The sequence below is a fragment of the Pimephales promelas genome, chromosome 17 (assembly GCF_988280905.1).
Source record: "Pimephales promelas chromosome 17, fPimPro1.hap1.1, whole genome shotgun sequence".
Taxonomy (NCBI): Eukaryota; Metazoa; Chordata; class Actinopteri; order Cypriniformes; family Leuciscidae; genus Pimephales; species Pimephales promelas.
In genome coordinates, this window is record NC_142785.1 from 15,906,067 (window position 1) to 15,931,520 (window position 25,454).

A 25,454-nucleotide genomic window follows, 5' to 3' on the forward strand; every position below is an offset into this window, starting at 1 on the left:
AGGGAGCATAGTGAGCAGCAATGCTCTCAGATTTCACAGTGCATTGTGGGACTTTTTAGTGTTCCCTGGAAGGATTCTGCAGTTGAGACAGCCTTTAAAATGTTTGACTCCCTGATCAGTGCCCTACTGAATTGGGGGACTGATTGAGAGTGAGACACACTACTGAATTAGGGAGCTGATTGAGACGCACTACTGAATTGGGGTGCTGATAGAGATGCACTACTCAATTGGGGGGCTGATTGAGACACACTACTGAATTAGGGAGCTGATTGAGACGTTCTACTGAATTGGGGCACTGATAGAGACGCACTACTAAATTGGGCGGCTGATTGAGACGCATTACTCAATTGGGCGGTTGATTGAGACGCGCTACTGAATTGGGCAGCTAATTGAGCCGCACTACTGATTTAGGGAGCTGATTGAGACATTCTACTGAATTGGGGCACTGATAGAGACGCACTACTGAATTGGGGAGCTAATTGAGATGGACTTCTGAATTAGGGAGCTGATTGAGACGCTCTACTGAATTAGGGAGCTGATTGAGACACTACTGAATTGGGGAGCTGATTTAGATGCACTACTGAATTGGAGGGCTGATTGAGACGCACTACTGAATTGGGGCACTGATAGAGACGCACTACTGAATTGGGGGGCTGATTGAGACGCACTACTGACTTGGGGCACTGATTGAGACGCACTACTGAATTGGGGAGCTGATTGAGACGTTCCACTGAATTGGGGCACTGATAGAGACGCACTACTGAATTGGGGGGCTGATTAAAACGCACTACTGACTTGGGGCGCTGATTGAGACGCACTACTGAATTGGGGAGTTAATTGAGACTCACTACTAATTTGGGGTGCTGATTGAGACGTTCTACTGAATTGGGACACTGATAGAGACGCACCACTGAATTAGGGGGCTGATTGAGACGCACTACTGAATTGGGGAGCTAATTGAGACACACTACTACATTAGGGATCTAATTGAGACCGACTACTGAATTAGGGAGCTGATTGAGATGCACTACTGAGTTTGGGCACTGATACAGATGCACTACTGATTTAGGGAGCTGATTGAGATGCTCAACTGAATTGGGGCGATGATAGAGAGGCACTACTGAATTAGGGAGCTGATTGAGATGCAATACTGAATTGGGGCGCTGATTGAGACGCACTACTGAATTTGGGGGCTGATTGAGACGCACTACTGATTTGGGGCGCTGATTGAGACGCACTACTGAATTGGGGAGCTAATTGAGACGCACTACTAATTTGGGGCACTGGATTGAGATGCACTTCTGAATTGGGGAGCTAATTGTGGTGCACTACTGAATTAGGGAGCTGATTGAGATGTTCTATTGAATTGGGGCACTGATAGAGATGCACTACTGAATTGGGGGGCTGATTGAGACGCACTACTGAATTGGGGAGCTGATTGAGACTCTCTACTGAATTAGGGAGCTGACTGAGACGCTCTACTGAATTAGGGAGCTGATTGAGATGCTTTACTGAATTGGGGCGCTGATTGAGACACACTACTGAATTAAGGAGCTGATTGAGATGCTCTATTGAATTTGGGAACTGATTGAGACTCACTACTGAATTAGGGAGCTGATTGAGACTCACTACTGAATTAGGGAGCTGATGGAGACGCTCAACTGAACTGGGCAATGATTGAGATGCACTACTGAATTGGGGCGCTGATAGAGATGCACTCCTGTATTAGGGAGCTGATTGAGATACACTACTGAATTGGGGAGCTGATTGAGACTCACTACTGAATTAGGGAGTTGATGGAGATGCTCAACTGAACTGGGCAATGATTGAGATGCACTACTGAATTGGGGCGCTGATAGAGATGCACTCCTGTATTAGGGAGCTGATTGAGATACACTACTGAATTGGGGAGCTGATTGAGATGCTCTACTGAATTGGGGAGCTGATTAAGATGCACTACTGAATTAGGGAGCTGATTGAGACGCACTACTGAATTGGGCAGCTGATTGAGACGCATTACTGAATTGGGGAGCTGATTGAGACGCACTACTGATTTAGGGTGCTGATTGAGATGCACTACTAAATTTGGAGCTGATTGAGATTCAGTACTAAATTGCGGCACTGATAGAGATGCACTACTGAATTAGGGAGCTGATTGAGATGCTCTACTGAATTGGGGCACTGGTAGATATGCATTACTGAATTAGGGAGCTGATTGAGGTGCACTACTGAATTGGGGAGCTGATATAGACGCACTACTGAATTAGGGAGCTGATTGAGATGCACTACTGAAATAGGGAGCTGATTGAGATGCACTACTGAATTGGGGTTCATTTGTTCATGTGTATTTAATGCCCTCTGTTTCAGTTCTTCATTGTCTGCTGTCATTTGTGTTAATATACGCTGTTACGTTACCTTTCCCTTGTTTTGGATGATCTTTATGTGAGACTATACACGTTTGTTTAATAGAGTTCACACTGCATTTAAAGATACTCTACGTCTCATCACCATCCATCCATGACAATTAACTGATTTAGAATTTGTCATATTATCCCAGATGTGTATAAAGTGATTAAGAACAAGGCCGACTTATTCATTGGCACGCGTCTCCTTTGTATGATATTTATGTTTAATATCTTTAACTCCTGAATCATACCTGGATTTTTTTGGAATGCATTTTCAACTCAAAGTTATGTTTGCACAGTTAGCTAAGCATACCATAAAGTAAACAATGCCATTTTAGCTTGCTTATACCAACTTGACTATTTAGCTGTTACAGGCACAGAGCCAATTAATCTGTGTCAGATTGTGAAGTATTTGGTAATCACTTTTTTAGTGAGTGTGGGAACTGATTTTATCCATTGTATGTTGTTGCATTTTGATTAAAAAAAAAATACTTTATAATCTGTAATTTTTTAGCCACAACTGTTTATTTATAATATTACGTACAGACCAAAGCCCACAACTTGGCTTGACTGATAGAACTGATCTCTTCCATATGTTCAGTTTTTTTAATCTAAATTGTACAAAGTAAGTTAAAGTAAGTTTAGCATTGTATGCACACATTGGGTTAGTTGGCTGGTGTGCATGGTGGGCTTAAAAGTGGATGTTTGTTTCGTGCTGTTAGAGCTTGGGATGGCCAGTGGTGATCAGATCCGTCATTAGACTGACCGCAGGTGGCAGCAGAATAGAGCCACTGCAAACTGATTCTAGGCCAGTGTATTTGTAGCCTATTTGGATTAGCCTTGCTGATAGCATCAGAGCTGCAGACTAGCCTATCAAGTATGATGAAGAAGATAAGCATATTTCCCCGGTGGAGAGGACCCTTACTGTTTGTTTTCAGCTGACTACAATTTGACTAGTCTCTTATGCTCACCAAAGCTGCATTTATTTGATCAAGAATGCAGGATTTTTTTTTTTTTTTTAAATAACTTTAATGCAAATGCAAATTGCAAATTCACGCTTGTACAGTAGAGGGTGCAGCTCAAACAAACCTTTCAGCTGTGCTGCCATTCTGCATAACGGAAGAATACGATGCAGGAAAAAAAGTTTAACACTTACTTGACCAATATATATATATATATATATATATATATATTTGTTTAGTCCTTTTTGCTTAATTTTAACTGAATTATGAAAGGTCAGAAAAGTAAATTAGTCAATAAAGTGAGATTAAATGCATACAAATTTATGTTTTGGTTAACTTAATATTCTGATTCTGCATTTCACTGATTTTATTCATTTTGACGGATATTTAAACTTTATTTGTGCAAATGAGATGAGTAAATGCAAGCTCACATTAGTCTACAACTACAATAACCATCATGTTTACACATCAACGCCTCTGCACTTCGATTTGTCTCAACATGGGGAAAAGCAAGCTGTCAGTCAATAAATTGGAAAACAAAGTAACTTACGTTACTTATTTGAAGAAGTAACTCAGATATTTTGTCAATTTTAAAAGAAATGCATGCGTACTTTACTAGTTACTTGAAAAAGTAATCTGATTACATACTGTAATTCAAGTTACCTCCAACACTGGTGCCTTTGCTCTGCTGGCGTGTCTCTGTTCTCTTCTTTGCATCTGTTTTTGGTTGGTACCGTCTCTGGCCTGTGTTAACGTCCTGTTTAAAGATTTCATAATATTTCCACCTAAATTACATTTTGGGAAATGATTGCAATAAAGCTTGTGTGCAAGTCTGGAATGGAACCAAAAAACATGCGGTTCTTAATCTTCCAACCACAACACTGTCATCAAAACAACAAAACCCTCATCATCCCCAGCATGCCTTTTATGCGAATAACGTCAGATTGTAAAAATCGGCATGGACATCTTTGCTTTTTGCTACCTTACTTTTTCCAGCATTCAGCCAGAAGCGTTTTCTCAGACCTACTTTGTTCTAAGTAGGGCCCTCGGAAGCTTTGGTATAATTCGAAAACTGCATGAGGTGACAGATGAGCTCTTCAGCCAAGCCTGTTGTTGAATTTCCCATGAGTTAACGCTGAAGAGTTACGTGTGTTATGCGTTAATCCTGAAATAACAGTCCCAGGCCCTCTCAGTACGATTTCACTGCATCTCATCTAATAGTTTAAGCATCATATTTTGCTAATCCTACACTCCTTTATTTTTTTTTACCCTTTCCACTGGCCTATTTCTCCCAGTGCCCATTACCTTAGAGAGCTTGTATCTTTCCCAGTCATTTCACCTCCCCCACTCTCCTTGAAACTTCTGCTCATGTGTGCTGGCCTAATGGAATGAGACTGTTATTGGAATGTATTAGGCCAGGCTCGGTCCAATCCAGGCGACTGGCACGGATGCATTTCCAGACTGTCATGCTTACTTTCATGAACAGAGCATCATCAATGGACTTAGGGATATACCTTCTGATTGCTTTCAGATGGCAAGGTGGAGGTGACCAAGGAGGGGATGAAACTCTGCACCATGGGACCGGGGAAAGTGTTCGGAGAGCTCGCCATCCTCTACAACTGCACCAGGACTGCTACGGTACAGAGTGAGTGAGAACAATGCACCTGCACATTCACAGTTCAACAGTTAATTCATGGAAATGTATTGTACTTTTGCCGCAAAACGACTGTTGTACACGAGCTCATTTGATTGCATTTGCAAATATGCAGACACGCTTGCACATGCATGAATGTGCACATGGACAAACCTTTTCTCTTTATAACTGTGCAAAGACAAACCACAATCTGGAGTGAGTAACCATGGGAACACATACACTGTGTTGTCATCCTTAACTTAGCAAGAACAGCAAATCTCAGGAGGGGGGAACCATGGAAACCACACACATACACACACTCATACAAGTACACTATATCTACATATTATGAAGTTTAAATATTTTAATGCAAAGCTTTTCTTTCCGGCAAAACCAGTAGATAGTCTTGTGATAATAAACAATTCAAATATTGTTCCTGCTCTATTCGAGTCTGACATGGTCTTGTATTTTTTTACAACAATGTGACAAGCTGATTTGAATGCATGTCAGCCTGGCAAAATAATTTGCAAGCCTCACTTAATTTAATTATCAAAATGTACAATGGATAATGGCTCTGATTCTTCCCCCTGTTAAACCAAATGCAACAATGCGTTTTATTAGAAAATTGCATAGTGTTTGCTGCGTGATAGTACTTCAATCGTAGCTAAATTACTGATCTTTGGTGTGCTTGAATCCTTATTACTGACACTGGTAGAAACTGCTAGCGTGAAATAGTGAGATATATACCAGCAACGGAAAGAGGTGAGTCAGAATCGCAGTGTCTCATCTGCATCTCTTAAGTGCGAATGCTAGGCCATTTCCTCAGTTTTGAAGAGAGTCACCAAGATGAGAAACACAACCACAAAGCAATTATTTTGTCATGTTGAAGTACAATCTTCAGCATCTTATTTTTTAGCTTTTCGCCTCTGAGGCAAATGCAAAAAATAGATATCCTTATCTCTCATTCTGTTTGCACATTCTGTTCTCTCTCTCTCTTTCTATGTTTTCTGTGAAGCAGCTGTTGCTTTACAATATCTGATTAAATGTATTTTGCTGATGGTTCTCTTTGTTTTATTTATTTGTTTATTTATTTAAGTTTTGCAAGATACTGAATATGATGGGAACCTGGAATGAGCAACCATAATTTAAGAATAGTCTCTCTTTCAATTCATGAGTTTGGAAAAGAATTTATTTTGCCATATGCCACATGATGTTGAATTGGAATGTCAAAAGAATTTCCCTCTACTTGGCACAGCTGATTGGTTGTTGTTGTTGCATCACCATCCAATGAGCTGCCGCTCAACATTCAAACACATACCGGACTGTTGCTGGTAGCTGTATTTCGAAACCTTGCATCTTCCCCAGCTCCACTTGTATAGAGCTACAGGGGTTAATCCATCATGTACAGCAGCAGCATGTTACAGCAAGTCTTGGTACTTGCTCTACAGCAGCAGTGCAGGCATAGATCTATTCTGCCAAGACCAAATACATTTACATTGCCATATTCGTTATCATACCAATGTCCCAAGAATTGTCATGGCAGAAATATATATACCAGCACATCCTAAATGCAGAGAAAAGAAAGGTGAGAGATCGGGGGAGAAGGAAAGAGGGAAAAAATAATGACACATATATGTGTCTAGTCATAAACTACAAGGAGTAAGCTTCTTAGAGAGGTGTGCTGTGAGTCACTGCGATATGAGAAGCACATGCATCACACAAGAAGTAGAATGTAACGACGTGTTAGTGATTTATGGAGCTTAATCTATACACTGATGATGGAGCTATAATTTGGATGTGACATGTGAGTCATGCAGATGTAAATGGCAATTCGTTTTTTGATTTTTATTCTTCTACATTTACTATACCGACTCTGTTGGTGTTTTTTCAGTAAACAGACTACATCAATAGAATGGGAAACTTTAATCTGACATTAATCTAATATTTGCTATGCATCATCACTGTGTCTGCTGAGATGCAGAGATCCATTCAGTATGTTTTAAAAAAGTTGGTTCACTCCAATATAGAAATATTGTCATCATTTACTTTACTTTTCAAACGTCTATAAAAAAAACACAGAGCACAAAATTATTTTTATTTTATTTATTTTTTTACATTTATGCATTTGGCAGATGCTATCTATTGAGAATGAGGAGTCACGTGCCTATTTGGGCGGGGTCTGAGCCATTCGGCCATGATGGTAGGTGACGCTATCGGTTACCAGGGTTTTTATCGGTTTTTAACGCAGCAGTTACTTCCAGGCATGGTAAAACAGTGCGGTATTGCGAGAAACTCCTCTACTACCGAGCTAAAAACACACGTAATCAATACTGTTTTGTCGTGGGAATCCTACCAACATGGCGGAAAGGGGAGGGGCACTGTAAAATGACATCAACTCCTCATTCTCAATATCTATACACTCACTGACCACTTTATTAGTTACAGTTGTTCAACTGCTTGTTAGGTCATCTATCTAATCAGCCAGTCACATGGCAGAAACTCATGCATTTAGTCCTGTAGACACGGTCAAGACGATCTGCTGAAGTTCAATTTCAGAAACTGCCAATCTACTGGGATTTTCAGACACAACCATCTGTAGGGTTCACAGAGAATGGTATATTTTATTTCAGTAGCCAGCAGTCGTGTTTAGGGTAGAGCGGGGCACAACCTAACACATTTTGGTTTTGGCTCAACTAATTAAAAAATAATTAGGTTAGATTAAGTTTTTTTTTTACACAAGCAACATACACATCTCTGCTACAAATGAACGTTTACTTGTTACATTTAACCCCGCGTTAGGTTGTGCCCCATGTTCCCCTATTTTATTTAAATACAGTTTTACTTGATTGTTCTCCAGTTCCTGCCTCCGTCTTCCTTATGGTAAATGGACTGCATTTATATTGCGCTTCCACAGACCCAAAGGCCACCAAAGCGCTTTACATTTTGCCTCACATTCAACCATTCACTCACTCATTCATACACTGACGGCGGTGTCAGCCTTGCAAGGCTTCATCCAGCTCGTCGGGATCAGCTGGGCTTAGGTGTCTTGCTCATGGACACCTCGATACTTGGTCAGGTGACACCGGGAATTTGAACCACCAACCTTTTGGTTTGTTGACAAACTACATGAGCCAATTGAGCCAGTGCCACCCCAAGCATCCTTAAACCTTGCTGCAATGATATTTTCTACAGGTACAATTTTGGCCCCTTATTACCAATTAACCATCGTTAAAAATGCCACAGCCTACCTGAGCTCTAATCTTCTCAGACTGGTTTCTTGAACATGGCAATGAGTTTAGTATACTCAAATGGTCTCCACAGGCAATAGAGCACCTTTGGGATGTGGTGGAACAGGAGATTTACAACATGACAAATCTGCAGTGTCTACAACTGAGTGTATGCATGTCCATATATATATATTTAAATTCCTCAATCACATATGTAAATTTCATCCACTTGATAGGGTTATAAATGTATGTAGGTCAGGCTAGTAATATCGTTGCACAGGAGTTATACCACATCTGCATTATCTTTAGAGAAGGTAAAGAAAGAAATACACACACAAACAGAGTAAGGCAGTGTATATACTTTGTTGTAAACCTGTGATCTGAAACTTCATTAACTCTGTATATAATGAAAAAAAAAAAAAAGTCCTATTCAAAGACAGCCAGCCACAAAGGCTTGCTCTTTGATTTTGGCATTCAGACTCATTAAGGGCTTTAGCAGCTAAAATTTAGAGAGCAACACCTTATCTGTCACTCCAGTTTATTGTAGCATTAAGTGCATCGAGTCGCTTGTTGCCATAGAAACCATTGTGCATTGAATTTTAGTGGTGAAATCCTCAGGGGAGAACGTTTCACCCTTTGGTTTTTGGCAGTGTCCCTTTGCTCATGGTTGGTATGGCACTGAATGTGACTTCATTAATTCCAGCTTTCTTTTAATGGAAGTACTGTATGTGTTCAGAGTTCAAGGATGTTTAAGCAAGATAAAGCCAGAGGTCTTCTCTTAGATGTAAAGGAGTGTTGCTGAAAGGGAAATGTAAAATAGGCGTGTGCTTTCTTACTCAGTCTTTTGAGAATCACTGTATCCAAGTTTTCACTTTTGGAAATTTGGGTTCTTTTTGAAAGAAAAGTCATTTTAGAGGAAATGGGCATTAATAGTTCCCATAGTCATCATTTACTCGCGGTAATGATGGTACAGTGTTTTGCGATGATTTACTTCCTCATTTAAAATCAAAGCATTTTCGAAAGATGATCATTCAGGACTGCCCATTGCTTATAATGATCACAAGCTGTAGGATTGTTTGAATCTCTGGCTATGATTAAATGTTGTACTGCTATTATAGCAGTTTGTAACAGTTTGTTCTCTGCCAGACACCTCTCTAATGCCCCAAACGATAAAACAGTCTCATCCCAAAAAGTCATATAACTGACGTTTTGGGACGTATTTTGACCATACGTCAATATCAGCCTTTTTAGGGCCCCCTTAAACGTCGGTAGATGGCGATTCCGGGCCGTCATACAACTGACGCTTTACCTTTAACGTCAGTTAGGTGACGGGTTAGGTTTAGGGTTAGGTTTAGGTATGGGGTAGAGTTAGGATCCCATAACCTCATCTACCGACGTTTAAGGGGGCCCTAAAAAGGCGAATATTGACGTATGGTCAAAAGACGTCCCAAAACGTCAGTTATATGACGTCTTGGGGTGAGACCGGGTTGCAAACGAGGAGGACACGACTAACCTTTTCAAGTCGAACTAATAGGCATCACCATTAACAAGCTAGATCTTTTTATCTTTCAACAAAGCAAAATGTTTGGGTAACACTTTACTTGAAGGGGTGTGCATAAGACTAACATGACACCTTCATAATCATGACATGACATATTTTATGAATATGAAGAAAGTTTTATGCATGTTTGTGACAACTGCAGGGTTCTCAATTCACATGCAATTCAACCAGTTCACACGCCACACTCTGTATTTAACCGTGTATTTCATATGTATTTATATTATATCATCTGAGGAAGGCATAGGACCATAAAATGTTTGTCCAATCATTGCATTGTTTGATCATTGCATTCGGTCCGAATCCAATGATTCGAGCTGCCTATCAACATATGTATTTTATATACCTCCGCACACCTGCTCGCGCATCATCAGACATCACATCATCAGCATTTTTTATGCTATGTAGAGTTAGACAGACACCTGAGCATTGAAACAGCAGTACTTCTAGAACCAAAACAACAATAATGCCATAACTACTGTCATTTGAAAGAGGTGGAAAACTGTGACGTTATAGACCCCTTTTGCGCCGACGTCACAGTTACGTCACGGCGCTAGCTGGAGGCAAAACAAAGTGAAAACTGGAGGCGGTCAATGCAAAACAGCACAGATTAGGCTACATAATAAGGAGCTTAAATAATTGTTAATTTTATTAAATGTCATCTTGTTGTGTTTGGTGCAAAAACTCTCACGCATTTGCCGTGAGACACCCGCATTTGATTGGTTTCACACGCCACACCCCCGAATTCTCACGCTGAAGTGTCAATCAGGGGTGGGTTTCCCGAAAGCATCGTTAGCCAACTATGGTCGCAAGTTTCGACGTTATCAGCATAGTTCAAAGAGTCGGTGTTTCCCGAAACCATCGTTCCAACGAACATTCGCAAACAGCATCGCAACGTTGTGTGGTTTGAACGACAGCTCTCGGCCAGTGGTTAGAGGCATCGTTTCTATATTGCATGACATTTGGACGTAATAAATCCTTATATTGAGCAAAATAAGCAAGCTGACATTCAGTACATAGAATACATACAAATGGAATTTACGTCTTTTAGTTTGTCAAAAGATTTGAAGTAACGTTTTTGAAGAGTGCGCATGTGCGAACGTGCATACTATGTAAGAACGAGCCAACTATTGAGTCTGGTAATAAAGCAAAATAACTGAGAACAATTAGAAATAGTCCTCAGATGACATGTCTGTAATTTATTTAAATCAAATCTAGTGTTAATTGGATCTCAAACAGTTTCATTAAAGGTAGTTATTATTCCACCACGTGCGAAACCAACGTGGTTGAACGATACTTTGCGACAATGGGTTTCGGGAAACAGTCGTGACTAGCTAGTTGATTTTTCCAACGATGCATCGTACTATGGTAGTGAATCAGCGAACTACGTCGTTGTACGGGAAACGCACCCCTGGTCAAATGTAAAATGCCCAAATGCATGGAAGATGAGTTTTTCTATATATGAAGAGTTCAGATGCAAAAGCCTCTAAATGCCATTTGAAATTTTCTTCTTTAATGATGATTTTTATCAAACTTGTATATTTAAGTTCAGTAATTTCACTTAAATAACAATTAATAGGTAATTATCATTGCCATTTAAGTGAAATTACTGAACTTAAATATACAAGTTTGATAAAAATCATCATTAAAGAAGAAAATTTCAAATGGCATTTAGAGGCTTTTGCATCTGAACTCTTCATATCTACCTGTTGAGCCACTCGTGATCGAGTAGTTATGCGGCAAATTATTTCAATTCTCCCGGTATCTCCCTTGCTCGCGAAATAGAGATTGTGCTCCAAACCATGTAACGTGTAGCAAACCATGTAGCAAACCATAGCAACCACACACTCGTTGGATAATGTTATCCACTCCTGGTCTATGTTTCCCTTTTGAATGACTCACCTTGGTGTTCATTCAGCGGCGGTGTCCTGAGGGAAAGTACTACTCATACTGTAATTTAAATGTAAAGGATTTAAACTGTATTATGATGCAGTTCTTAATAAAATCACCAGCCAACTGGCAAGTGGTGAGAATATTCCAAAATGAATCAGAAAGTGACACAATTCAGAATGTGGGCATACAATACTACATTATTCTAACTTGTGAATCTTGTAACTTCTTGTGACCTTGAATTTCCAGAGTGCCTACCTTGGTGCTTGTCAGTGTTTGGATGTCTGAACATCACTTATCAGTATGCCACGTAGTAAAGTTAGAGGGTTGTTATCTGGAAGAAAAAGTGGAAGTATCTGCCCTACTGTGCAATTCAGGAGTGACTGTGCAGATTCATCTCCTCTAAAGCAGTATTTTAAGGCTTTTACCATTGACAAAGAAATGCATTTTATGTGATAGATGTGAATAACATCTGTTACCATATGTGATGCGATCTGGGAAAACCTGTCGGATGTCGCGCTGGTATGTTTTCAGTAAAGTCTAAATATAGATTGAATGTCAGTTTTTTGTCAAAATTGGGTTTTTATTCAATTATTATTCTATAACATCTTGTTTATGATCTCTGAATATCTTGGGAAAATTCACTAGTTTAGTGCAGGAAAATAGCGATTTATAATGGCCAGCTGAAAAGACTGTGTTTCTCTTTAAGAACACGCACGGCGGAGCGGAGGGGCAAAAAACAATATCTCCCGTTTAGCTCTACTTCTCTTAACATTACAAAGACAGTTCAACTATCAAAATAAACCACATAACAGATTAAAGTCCAGTCCTGTGAACTACAACAGCCCGCAAGTTTTTATTTGTTTTTATCCTGCGTTATCGTGTGGTGTCAAGCGGAGCACAGAACAACAGAGTTTGAAGCTGCTCGTTTAAAAGACCTTGCTCGCCTCTCAATCGTCCAATTTCAAAACGGTTTTAACAGGAATTTTGAGTTCGTAAGATTTCAAATGATACCTAAACTATAATGATTACTAAAATATGTGATATGAAAAAAGGCAATAAAAAAGGGAGCGCCAGTCGTCCCGCTAGCAAGACGTGACTGTTAATTAAACCTGTTTTTCTCAAAATTCAATTTCTGAAAATCATAGCGATCAGCCGACTTCAGATAACCACAACTTTTGTTACAAACAAACTATAAAATAAATAAAAACAGATTTGGAAAGGGCTTGAGTCCAGCTTTAATATGGTCATAAAACCTTTAATATGTCAAATTTCACCATGTGGTGGGTTTTCCCAGATCACATGACATATTGTGTATTTAAGGTGGCGACAGTCTAGATGATTTTGTTGTTGAATGCGGCTGTCACTCTCGTTTATAACTGAACTTTGTGAGAACAGAAATTTAGTACTCTAACAGAAGAATGATAGACATTTTCTGCTGAATACAAAACCCATTACAAAACCCCAAAAAGGGAAAACAAATCTCACCTGGAGGGGAGATCACAAAGAAGATACATGGTGATAGAGAGAGGAAGAAGAGAGAGCTGATCTTAAAGATGAGTGATTTTAAAGCGTGAAGATGTCACACCCTCTGTCTGGAGGTGTGTAAGCCAATGCGAAGCGGCCCTTTTGGGAGGAAGTTTTACAACTCTTAGTCTTGTCAAGGCTCGTTCATTTGCATGTTTTGCATGTTTTACAACAAGGGTGGTCAAAGTCATGACGCATATCTGAGTCATTTCTACTCTCAAGAATGGAAACTATGGAAAGTATAGTGTAATACATTCTATCATAACCTAAGATGCTTTTTTGACTGGCCGTGAGGATCCCAATAATACCACGCAAGGTGTACAAACAAGAAAGGAAAGCAGGTTTACATTCATATGCATTCAGAGTTTGTAATGTAGTGATTACGCTAAAATTACAAAATAAATAAATAAATAAATAAACATTTGTATGCAGGAATAGATCGTATACTTTTCAGAATTAGTCAAGTTACAGATTTCAATGAAGGAATGTCTGTTTGTGTGTATGTGTGTCGTGTCAAGTCAAGTCACATTTATTTATATAGCGCTTTTCACAATACAGATTTTATCAAAGCAGCTTCACAGTGATAACAAGAAAGTAGTACAATGATGAGAACGGGCTGGTTGTACGCAACTTTCCTTCTTGCCAGAAAGGGGGAAGGCTTGGTTTTAACTCAGTTTGCTATGAAAGTGTCAATGAACGCCATTAGCAAAAGACTTCCTGGCGCTCGCTGATGAATTACTAGCGTGGAAGTCAAAGGTTAAAAGCTTTTCAACTGTGGATTTGAATGAATCCCAACTGACAGAGTCCAGAGACCCTACAATGGGTTGGAGTATAGCCACACACTCGTTGGTCTTCAACTGGCTCCATATACCCAAGTCTTTTTCTTCTCGATTTGTGATGCGGCTGCGAGCTATAATGCACCTATGTTCTATTTTTATGCATTTATTAGAGGTTGAATTCAAATCAAATACTGCCAAACCACCCACACTACTTCTGAATAGGATGTATACTTCATAAATCATGAAAATTATGGAAATACATGGTTCAGATTACTCAAAACATACATGAAAATGGAGACACCCTTATATGGGCAGTAAGTCTGGTTTTCACCTAGTGAAAAAGTTTGGTACTGTTTACTTAAAGCTCATTTTTTGAGATATCAACCTAAAATATGGAACACAACTTGTTCACATTTTTGGCTTTCATTTTCTTGCAGTTTTAGAGTAAAATATATTCTGTAATATATATATGAAGAGTTCAGATGCAAAAGCCTCTAAGTGCCATTTGAAATTTTCTTCTAAAATGATCATTTTTTAACAAGCTTGTATATTTAAGTTCAGTAATTTCACTTAAATGGCAATGAAGATTACCTCTTAATTGTCATTTAAGTGAAATTACTGAACTTAAATATACAAGCTTGATAAAAATGGTCATTTTAGAAGAAAATTTCAAATGGCATTTAGAGGCTTTTGCATCTGAACTCTTCATATATATATATGGTTAATAAAATATTAATAATTATATTTTTACATTGCACATGTTCATAAACTCAAACTTAAATAACTCTTTATGTTTTACTTTCATAATTTCCACACTTTTACAATAATCTGGCAAATGTCTTCTTTAAAACAAGACCAACTATAAGTCTATTCCAAAGCATTCTTGAATTACAACCATTAAAGTGTGGATAGTGGTTTTTATGTCTATGCAGAAAAATAAGAGGGTGACAGTATTATTCACTTGTAAAGTAAATAATTATCACCATTTGGCTATAAAGAATGTTTACCTTTACAGAACGTTGCTAATGTTTACTCTATTGAAGGTTGGCTTTTTGAAAACAGACTAGATTTTTATTCCTTGTGTTGGGCTTTAATAAATCTCACATTTGCTTAATTGATTTTGTTATGAATGTACCATATGTTGCACCCTGACCACAGTCCAGCATAACATTATTCAATTTCCATGCAATTCACTTCATATAGTATAGCAGTAAATAAGTCAAGTCTCAACTCTCTTTAGATATATTGTGAATATGCAAAAATCACATATGGAATGGTAATGCTTGAATGTTCAATTTTCTCAGATTTGAGGTACAGTGGAGAACTTTGGTTATATCAGCTGTAATCCTCTAGATAGAAATGTAATCTTGGACTTAAATTGAAGCTTATAAACTTGGGAAGTTTTTAATGTACATTTGTGGCAGTTATATGTATGATAAAATGCTTGGAAATGATCATCTTTGATGACAATATTTCAGGCGGACAGACATTCTTTTGTCTCTTGGGGTATGTTGAGGATGATATTCGACAGTAAAAAGGCAGCAATCCCAAGGATCTTTTTCCGCTAGTTTCCCCTATGTGTCAGGATACACTATGCAAAATTTTAGGGTTATATGACCATTTATGTAGCTGCAGTAGCTTAATATTCACAATCACATAATTCCGCCAAAAGCTTTTCCCCAAAAGGGTGTTTGTTGGGGGTGGTCATTATCAACTTGTGATGGCCCAAGGTATAAGATAATAGGAAATAATAGTCAAAAAAAGGTAAAAAAAAACACTTGAATTCTCTACAGAACAGTGACAATCTGTTGTCTCGAGTGCCTTTGGGTCTCACTCCCTGTTTGTGCCATCGATTAGTGTTCTGACCGGTTTATTTCTCTACACTCAGTATGGCCTGTCGACGAGCACTAGATTCATGGGACTCACCGGCTGTAAACTGCAACCCTGTATCACACGAAATACGTTCTGAGGAAACTATTTTGCAAATCGCAATTACGTTACATGCCAACATATAAGCAGTGCTATTACGTTGGTCCTTAACCTAATATGTCTCATTGTTAATACGTAGATTTAATACGTTATTTTCAAAGATATGTAACGTACGTTTTTGTACGTTTGGATAGATGCTAAAACGTATAATATGGACGTATTTGCAACATTTAAACGTAACCTTATTACGTTTTTACAGCTACAAAACGTTAACTATTTACATATGTTTCATATCATAACGATATCTGTATACTTTCACTTTTAAAGATAAATGTAACAAGACCCCTTAATCCTACTCCAAAAAACATATTTATTTTATACAGAATATAAAAAGGATAAAACGTAATGGACAGAGATGTGTAGTTAAATGAGTTTTAGCATTAAAATATATTTTGAGCCACTAATCCCACTCCTATCCCTAAACCTAACCATAACCATTCCTTAAAACTACGTAGGTAACACAATTAAGAAAAAAAAAAAATAACAGACAGATACATTTCGCAATAATTTATTTATTTATTATTAACATTACCAAAAATCGTTCACATGATGATGCGTTGCAGTCGCAGTCCTCTGGCAGTATTATAGTAGTTGTGTATGAGGTACAGATCAGAATTAAAGTTATTAACGTTAATCCAAAATGTTAATCTGATTTCGGTTCGCTCTCTGGCTGAAGGCGCGCGCTCTTCTCCATTTCAAATGTGAATGTACTACACCGACTGAAACACGGCATGTCGCAATCTGTGACAAAGCAGGCGAGAGCCAATGAGCGTTTGATATCACTGCCGTAAAACATGTCGTAACGCTTCTTGAAGGCGCATTATTTGAATTTGAATTAATCACCAGCGCGGATTTGACGTTTGCGATCGCTGCTGAGAAATGAAGATGAAGATCACTGGATAAAAGGCTGGATTTGGATCTGTTTCTTGCAAACAACGTATGGATTCTAGGATTTGGTTTACATCAAGCTAATAAAATGTATGTCTTTTGTGAATGTATCAGTATGTTGTGTTTTATTGGAGAAAATGCTTTTTATATATTTATGAGTAACGTTGGTCTATTATATTAATAAATGCGAAGGAAAACTTAATTGATATGACAGTTGAATGCAAAAGAGTCAAAATTTTAATGCCACGATTATGCATAAATAGTAAAGAAACCTGCTTGGATGTATTATGTTCAGGAAAAACGTAATAGCACTGCAATAGTATTACGTTAAGGACAAACGTAATAGCACTGCTTATATGTTGGCATGTAGCGTAATTACGATTTGCAAAATAGTTTCCTCAGAACGTATTTCGTGTGATACACAGTTGGTAAACTGGCGACGTCCACGATAAAGCTCACTTGTGTGTTCCATCTGGTAGAGATGCGAGGATGGGCTATTATTTCATCCGCAACCGCATCACAAAACTCACAATCCGTCCGCCATCCATCCGCACCAACGGTTTTGACCAAAGTTTTCCAAACTTTCAAAACCGCACTCGCCCGCCCGCCATCCACTGATTGGGCGATACAAGGTCGCTGCTGATGACAGCCGCGAGACTAGAAAGCTCTCAGAATATCCAACAGTATCTCACGACCAATTCGTACGAATTCGACGAATGATTAAAAAGTGTCTAATTCGTACTAATTCGTACGACCTCACTTGTACGAATTTGTACGATTTGTCTAAACCCACGTGATGGTTAGGTTTAGGGGCGGGGTAAGGGGTAGGTCATTCGTATGAATTCATATGAGTTGGCCAATTCATAAAATATGTACGATTTAGCAAAATCGTACTAATTCGTACGAGTGAGGTCGTATGAATTGTTACGATTTAGCCACTTTTTAATCATTCGTTGAATTCGTACGATTTGGTTGTGAGATCGGGTTGGAATATCAGCAATGAACTCAGCACGCAGGGACAAAAATAAATAAATTAAACGCACTTTGGCAAACCTGACTGTGGCGAGGGGAGCGCGACTTTGTGAAGTCTGTAGCGGGAGAGAAAGGACGGAGCCGTGCGGTGAGTAAGTAGGTCAAGTGCAAATGATGATTGCAGTAATTGGCGTAGAGAGACATATAACCGGCGGGAATGAGAGAGCGAGAGAGAGAGTTGGACTGGGACTTCGCACGCGGCTACTGCAACCGAGACTGAGAAGCAAGTGTTGGATCGCGTGTTTTGTTTATGGTGGCGAATGCGCTACTGTGCGCCTCGTTTCTTTTTGTTTTTCTGAATAAACGCGAGTCCCAGTCATGCCGACCCTGTCTTCTTCCTTCCACACACGCTGAACCTCTTAACACTGACATTATCTGATAGGCTACTGTACAATATTTTCATTGTAGCCTAATAGAAAACGCATTTTGCACATAATTTGGTTCTACCGCCCGCCCGCCACCCGCCCGAATTTAATTAAAATTCTTTTTTTAATCACATCATCCGCCCAATCCGTGTTTCATCTGCGGAGTCCGCGGCTGTAACCGCCAACCCCACATCTGGTTTGGTAATCCCGTAAGCAGTGTTGGGGAGTAGTTAACTACAAGTAGCGACGCTACTAACTTAACTACATTTTTCAGTAGCTTGGCAGTAGCTCAGTTGCTTTTTAAACAGTGTAGCTTTTCCAGTAGCTAACTACTTTTTGCAGCAAGTAGCGGTGTAGCGTGAGCAAAAGCTACATTGCGTTTATCGAGCCTGCGCGGATACAACACGATGCAAGGATATTCTTCTTCTCGTTAGATTACAAACTCATTTTTTTGCCATTACCGCCACCTGTTGTTTAATCACGCATCTTGCGGCTAATGGTTCACTGACGTAAAGAAGTGGGTTGACAGTGAAACACCCATATTATGATTATCCATGATGGAGCAAGAGGTGACTGCAGATTTGGAGGATGGAGAAACAACTAACGTTAATTACCCATGGTCTTATTTGTACAAGTTCAATCGGTATTTTTGAGAAAATGTTGTAAATGCAATTTACAGTATGTGTATATTTTGTTCTTGCAATGTTGTAGGCTATTTGTTGCAATTTTTCACTTTTGACAAACAGTCTGAGATATTTGAGTGCATTACCTTGTCATCCCGCAGGAACTACTAGTGATGTGGCCCATTATTTTAAAGTGAAAAACATGTTAACTCCTAACTAACTACAAGCGTTACCTTGTGTAAACATTGCGGGATGACAAGGTTACGCTTGTAGTTAGTTAGGAGTTAACATGTTTTTCACTTTAAAATAATGGGCCACATCACTAGTAGTTCCTGCGGGATGACAAGGTAACTCTTAAGTAGTTATTGAGGAGTTAACATGTTTTTCACAAATGATACAATGATTTCATTTTATATTTGACACATACTGTACAGGTTCTGTGAGGCACTAGTATTCTAACAAACACTGTAATCTGGAAGATGTGTTTTTGCGCTTATCGTAACATAAATGCAGCCAATTTCTTCATTAAAGATGCTAATTGTTTTTGACAAGTGAACATCAATGTTTATATTCATGTGCTAAAGAGAAGTCCTCCTCAGGCAGCTACTGTAACATAAAGTTATAGGTCTTTGGAGTCTGAGATATATGTGACTGACATTCAATAGAGCTCATAATAGTGAACTAATCCAATCATGAGAGTGTCAGCATCACTTCCTATATATTTAAGATTTATTTTTAAAAACTGTCTTTATTAGGATTATTTTATGTTTAAGTTTTAAATAAACAGAGAACATGCGTCCATCCTGGCAAGAGTAGTGGTCACAATCTCAACCTAGCTAATGTATTTGGGGGGATGTATAAACTTCATAAACTGGTTTCCACAAATAACCCATTTGAGGCACATGCTTCTGAAATGTTATGACCATGTTAAGAGTATAAAACCCCCACAATTCTTCACTTTTTAGACATGTTACTTTTGTGATTAGTAATTAATTGGTTATTATTTCTTAGTTCACAAGTAGTTCTCAATGAGGATATATTTCTTTAGTAACAATCAAATACCTACCAAGGAACTACCTTTGTACTAAATTACCTATTACTTAATGATTAGTTAATATTGCTTCCATATTAGTTAATAGTATTAACTTCGGTGTTAATGCAGTACTACCTATTACTTCCTGCATAGCTACTTGTTAACTACTGACCATTATTTTAAAGTGTTACCATAATATTTATAATATGTTTTTCAAAAAGCAAAAGTAGTTTCAATGTAGCTAGCTACTTTTGATAGTAACTTGTAGTGTAGCTAACTACTACTGTAGTTTAACTACTGTACTTTAACGTACGAGTAGCTTGTAGCTTGTCAAACTACAGTTTCAGAGTAGCTTCCCCAACACTGCCTGTAAGTAACTTTGTTTCAAGAACTGCAATCCTTTGTAAAAGTCTGTGGCAGTTTGTGCAGCAAGTAAATTCTAGAATAGGCATGTGCTTTCTTATCCTTTTGAAAGTAGGCAACTGTTTTTGTTTTTTTTTCATTTTCCGGAATGTAAGCTGATGGCAGCTGGAGGCTGGTCGGATAGGAAAACGTTTTTTTTTTTTTTTTTTTTAGTAATCTTCCAGTCACAAAAGTTTCTAGTTTTAACACTCATGGCAAGCTATGTCGATTTAGCACTGTGCTGATTTGCTGAAGTTAAAGCTAGGAGATAAAATATAAAAGCGATAGAGCAAAGTGTGGAGCAGTAAGCAAGAGCGTCTGAACAGTAGCTAAGCAGGAGGCAGTATCAGATACTGTAGATCCAGTGACCCACTTTTAATTCTTGGCCACCATTGTGGAGACAACTTGAAACATGTAAAGTAGCTCTTCACCGGGATGATGATATGCATTACTGTGACAGAGTGCTTGATTGTAACCACACGTTTCCTAATGAACATAACGAGTGGTCACAGTCTAGAGTGGCTGCTTTACGTTGTGAAAACGACATTGAAATTCTGAACTAGACCCCATGTCTTGCTCTCGCTTTTGCTCTTCTTCTCTCTCCACTCCTCTTTAGATGTTAATGGAGGAAGACTTTGAGTCTGATTAGAGGCACATGCCCTGATCATAACCCTCCGGCTTGACGTGATTTGTGTGATTGTAAGAATTTGTGAGAGTTTTTTTTTTTTTTTTTTTTTTAGAACAGAACATGTTATTGTAAAATAACTTGTAAAACATTTTTGTTTCTTACCACTTAGCTTTGGCTTTTTCGTGGAGCGTGTCTGGGCTGTATCAAAAGAAGAATGCCTCTCCTGCCACTGTAATACCATTGAAGTTAACCATTCAACTTCCATGTTGTGATAGATTAATGTCTTGGCTCCTTTACACAAGTTGATTTTTGTCTACCTTTAGAATTAATTTTTTTCTAGCTTTAGAATTATTATTTCAGCATGTTAAGAACATTTCATTATAAACAATGTTCTAATTAAAACAATTATTAGAGGTGTCATCATTTCTGGCATTTTTATTGTAAACTTTATTGTAAAGTGTTATTGATATTTTAATAGTTTATGTGAAGAAGAACACTGCTTTGCCCCATCCTATTTGTGTTGTTTTGTTCATTTTTTATTTATTATTATTATTATTATTATTTTAACAAAGCAGTACTGCTCAGCAAATAATGACAACATTTGCTTTAACTGTCTCTTTAAGTTTAGCCTTGGCATTCATTTCAGAGCTGGTTGGTTTGATAAATGGCTTAAAACCTTTTTGAGAAAAAAATATTATTTTTTGAAATCATTGTGAAAATGGATGGGAAAAATACTCCCAGAACTGATGCAGCTAAAAAAGTATGTGATCAGTGTTGCTCCCTGTTGGATTTTGGCAGTCCCATTGATCAATGTTTCCAAATTCCAAATTAATCTTATTCCTTACATAAATATACAATTTGGTAACCTTGGTTTTATCAAAGTGCATAAAAAATGAAGGTATTCAAAATTCAAAATAGCCTGAACGTAATTCCAGTCTTACTTTCTGCATGAAGTCATCACAGTAGTTTTTGCCAGCTTTATTCATATACTCAGGGGTTGGGCCGGAACGGTCCGGAACAGCGTTGCGGCACCTCAGATAAATTGATTCACATTTGTTCATTCACATTCACACATAAATAAATAGATTCATTAATCTCAACGAATATCGCTTCTCTCGAAATGGACCAACTTCCAAACTTACAGTACAAATGCGTGAAATGCACTCACGGTGGTTGAGTGCGGTAAAGTTAGTTTTAGGTTTGAAATATTTCGCCTGACATTTGTTTTCCCTTGCCACAAGTTTCTTACAAAGAGATCAATAGCAGGTTTAGTTTTATCACTATGCAACCATATCGACATTAATATTCGTTCAAAATCACCTACATGCATTAATGCTGCATATGTATAAATGAGAATGCTTTGACGCATTTGCACAGCGCATAATGAGAGAGCGTCTGCCAAATTCCACCAATTGCGTTAAATGTAGCTAAAATTTGTATTATTTAAAATTAATTTTCAAATTCCAAAGCTTGTAGAAGGTGGCAATACTGACCTGGTATCCTTGAGCAAATTAACTTGCTTAAGAATGATTCATAAAACATATAATTATCAGTTAAGCCTATTTACTTCACCGACACAGACGGAAACGAAAGACTATGAGTCAAAGTTCAGGGGGTTTAGGAGTTTAGGAGGGGAAGTAATAGGGCAGGATAAGGATACAAGGTGGTCCTCACTGTAGAACATGAAATCCACGGGGAGGAGTCGGATCCAGATCCAACTCCTCCCACCTTACATATACCTAAACCTACACAGCTCCACCCCATGATCCCTAAATCGACCCCTAAACCTACCCAGTTCCACCCCTCAGATCTAGATCCGACTCCTACTGAAGGATACTGAGAAAAATAAAGATGTAGATGAGGAGAAAGCAGGTATTGACAAAATCTAATGCCTACTGACATGGTTTTAAAGCTATTTATTATCCTTTTTTTGGCCTTCAAAAGTCTTAAATTGCACATAATTTGGTCAGATAAATCAAAATTTTCTTGGGGGAGCCTTCGAACCCCCCTAACTATCTCACATTTTAATGTACATCTGTGTGTGGGGCTGTGGATGGTAATGTGGGCTGGCTTCCAGCCCACTTTAACCACTGCATATACTGCATGTCAACTTATGCTATTTCTGGAGGAACGCATCCTTATGACATTACATTGGATGTGTTCATTAAAACATGCCACATTCACATGCAGCTAATTAAGTCAGCTGCCTTTGGTCAGGAAGCGAGCTAGTGAAAGGGGATGTTGTCCACGATATGCTTCTTCTCCCTCTCGGTTTGTGAAGAACACCTCTCCTACATCCTGCAAACCTGCACTTAACTGTTCACAGGGCTTCATGCTGCGAGGCCTGTGTTATATCAGTTCCCTCCTTGTAAATCAGGGGTAGGCAGGCAGAGTGCGTCCCCTGCTAGGCTGTGCTATGTAAACATGTCAGAAGCCTGATCGAGAGGAACTAACAAAGATGCTCAACACTGGAATCTCAAGCACTGCGTTCATTAATCGTCTCAGTCATGGCCTCCCGTTGGGTATGGCAGGGAATGACGGCTGCTATACCCTGGCTGCCTAGTCAGTTCAATTCAAAGTAATTTGTTTATTTTTGCAGGATTAAAGGGATAGTTCCTATGTGTAAATGAAATTCTTCTTTCAGACGAATACAATCAGAGTTATATATAAAAAAAAATGTCCAGGCTCTTTATAATAGCTTTATAATGGTGGTCGCCTGTTATGTTTTTTGAAGTCCATCAAAGTGCATCCATCCATGATAAAAGTGCTCCAAGGGCTTCCGAAGTGATGCGTTCGTGTAAGAAAAATATCCAAATTTAAAATGGAGGGTGAGTAAACCATGGGCTAATTTTCATTTTTGGGTGAACTATTTTCACCCTTTTACGTTATATTACTACAGGTACCAAATAATTTAGAATTGTTTAATAAAAGAGAATAGCTATTAAATTCAAGCGATTTGGTTGTTATATTTGTGTCACGAGTTCAACGTGATTTTGCAGCGTTGAGTACTTTAGCCAATCACAGGCATTTATGTTGAAAATTATGACCAATCAGAGGTGTTTAAGTTACAAGTTGAGAGAATTTGCTCAATATCGCTCAAAATGCTGAATGGGTTTTTTATTTGGCATAAGTTTACTAAGCGCACAAAAACCTCTCATTGTAACAAAGCAGAGACAAAATGCAAAAAAAAAAAAAATAGATTCATTTTGAAATTTAGGCAGATTTATTGATTAAAATGGAAGTTTTCGAACTCAATGAGTTTGCACAGAACTGCATGACAGCTTCAGTGATTATAAAGGAAGATCTCTACTCGTTGTGTAATTTAAATAGCAATTTGGAGTAAAGTTAGTTTTTGGTGAGACTTTGCGATCTTTCCGTTAAATATTTACTTTAAACTTCAGTACAGAAATTGACAAAAAACAGATTTTTAAATGTTATTGGTGATTTGATCATCTCTAAAAATAAATTCAAAAACAAACGTAGGAAGTGGAAATGGCTAATGCCACCATCTACTGGTTGTAGTGGTAATTCCATGCTTTTTTTTGACAAAATAAAAGTGTTTGCATTTCACCAGCCTTTAGTTTTACAAATGTGGACAATTCTTGAAGGTTCACGTGTTCACATTAAAAATAACATTTAAATTGACTTTTGAGCTTTGAAATGCTGGAAAAAGTTGTGTGATGTACTTGAAAGTCCTTAAAGTACTTAATTCCTGTAACAGTGGCGTATAACTGTGTAATTTGCTGGGTTTTGATCAAAGCTATATGTGTGTCATCATATTGAGGAAGTAAGATTTGATGATGTCATCAGAGTTCGCCATACCTTGGCTTTTGGTGAACTGATACCAGTGGTCTCAGTGTCTGACTGTGTGCTTATGGACAGCCCAGCACAAGTTCGCTGGTCATCTGGTGCATATTGCACATAAAAATGGCAATAGCTGGAGAAGGGCAGGAACATACTGAATAGCTGGCTGAATCAATTCAGCAGCTCTAATCTGATTGGCAATTTTTTTTTTTTTTTTTTAATTTTAACTTAACATTCTTTTTTTGAAGCTCTGGACTGACACAGCATTGTTTGAGCCTGCTATTGTGGTTTATAAACAAAGCATTTATTGACTTCTACAAAATCAGATATTAATATTTTGTTGACTCTCTCATTCTTTCATGTTTTCATATTATCTTTGTATGACAGCCTGCCTGGCCAAGTCTGCACAATTTAGCATGTCACAAATAAAACAATTTACTCCAAACACATTTATACAATACATGCACTTACAAAATCGTTAACAAATTTATTTTAATAACATATGTATACATGTTTTTCGAGGCCACTTGGCCACTTTATCAATGATCTTGCAGAATTATGAGGTCTCTGCAGTGCAAATAACCCTGTTCATGTCAGTGTATATTCTTCCGGAAAAGGGTTTTGAGCTAAGCGCATCACTTATCCTCATATCTCAAGGTCTTTGGTTAAAAAAAAAAAGTTTCATTCTTCAGATTCTAGCCACAGGTAA

General features: G+C 38.2%; 1 protein-coding gene across 2 annotated transcripts in view; it reads left to right on the forward strand.

Annotated features, from left to right (window-relative positions):
- prkg1b (protein kinase cGMP-dependent 1b) overlaps window positions 1-25,454 on the forward strand; it is a 193,327-nt gene that overhangs the window by 55,942 nt on the left and 111,931 nt on the right. For both annotated transcript variants that reach the window (XM_039664767.2, XM_039664766.2), the window contains exon 3: window positions 4,899-5,012. In XM_039664767.2, coding sequence (XP_039520701.1) covers window positions 4,899-5,012 — 114 coding nt within the window. The remainder of the gene's footprint in view (window positions 1-4,898; window positions 5,013-25,454) is intronic.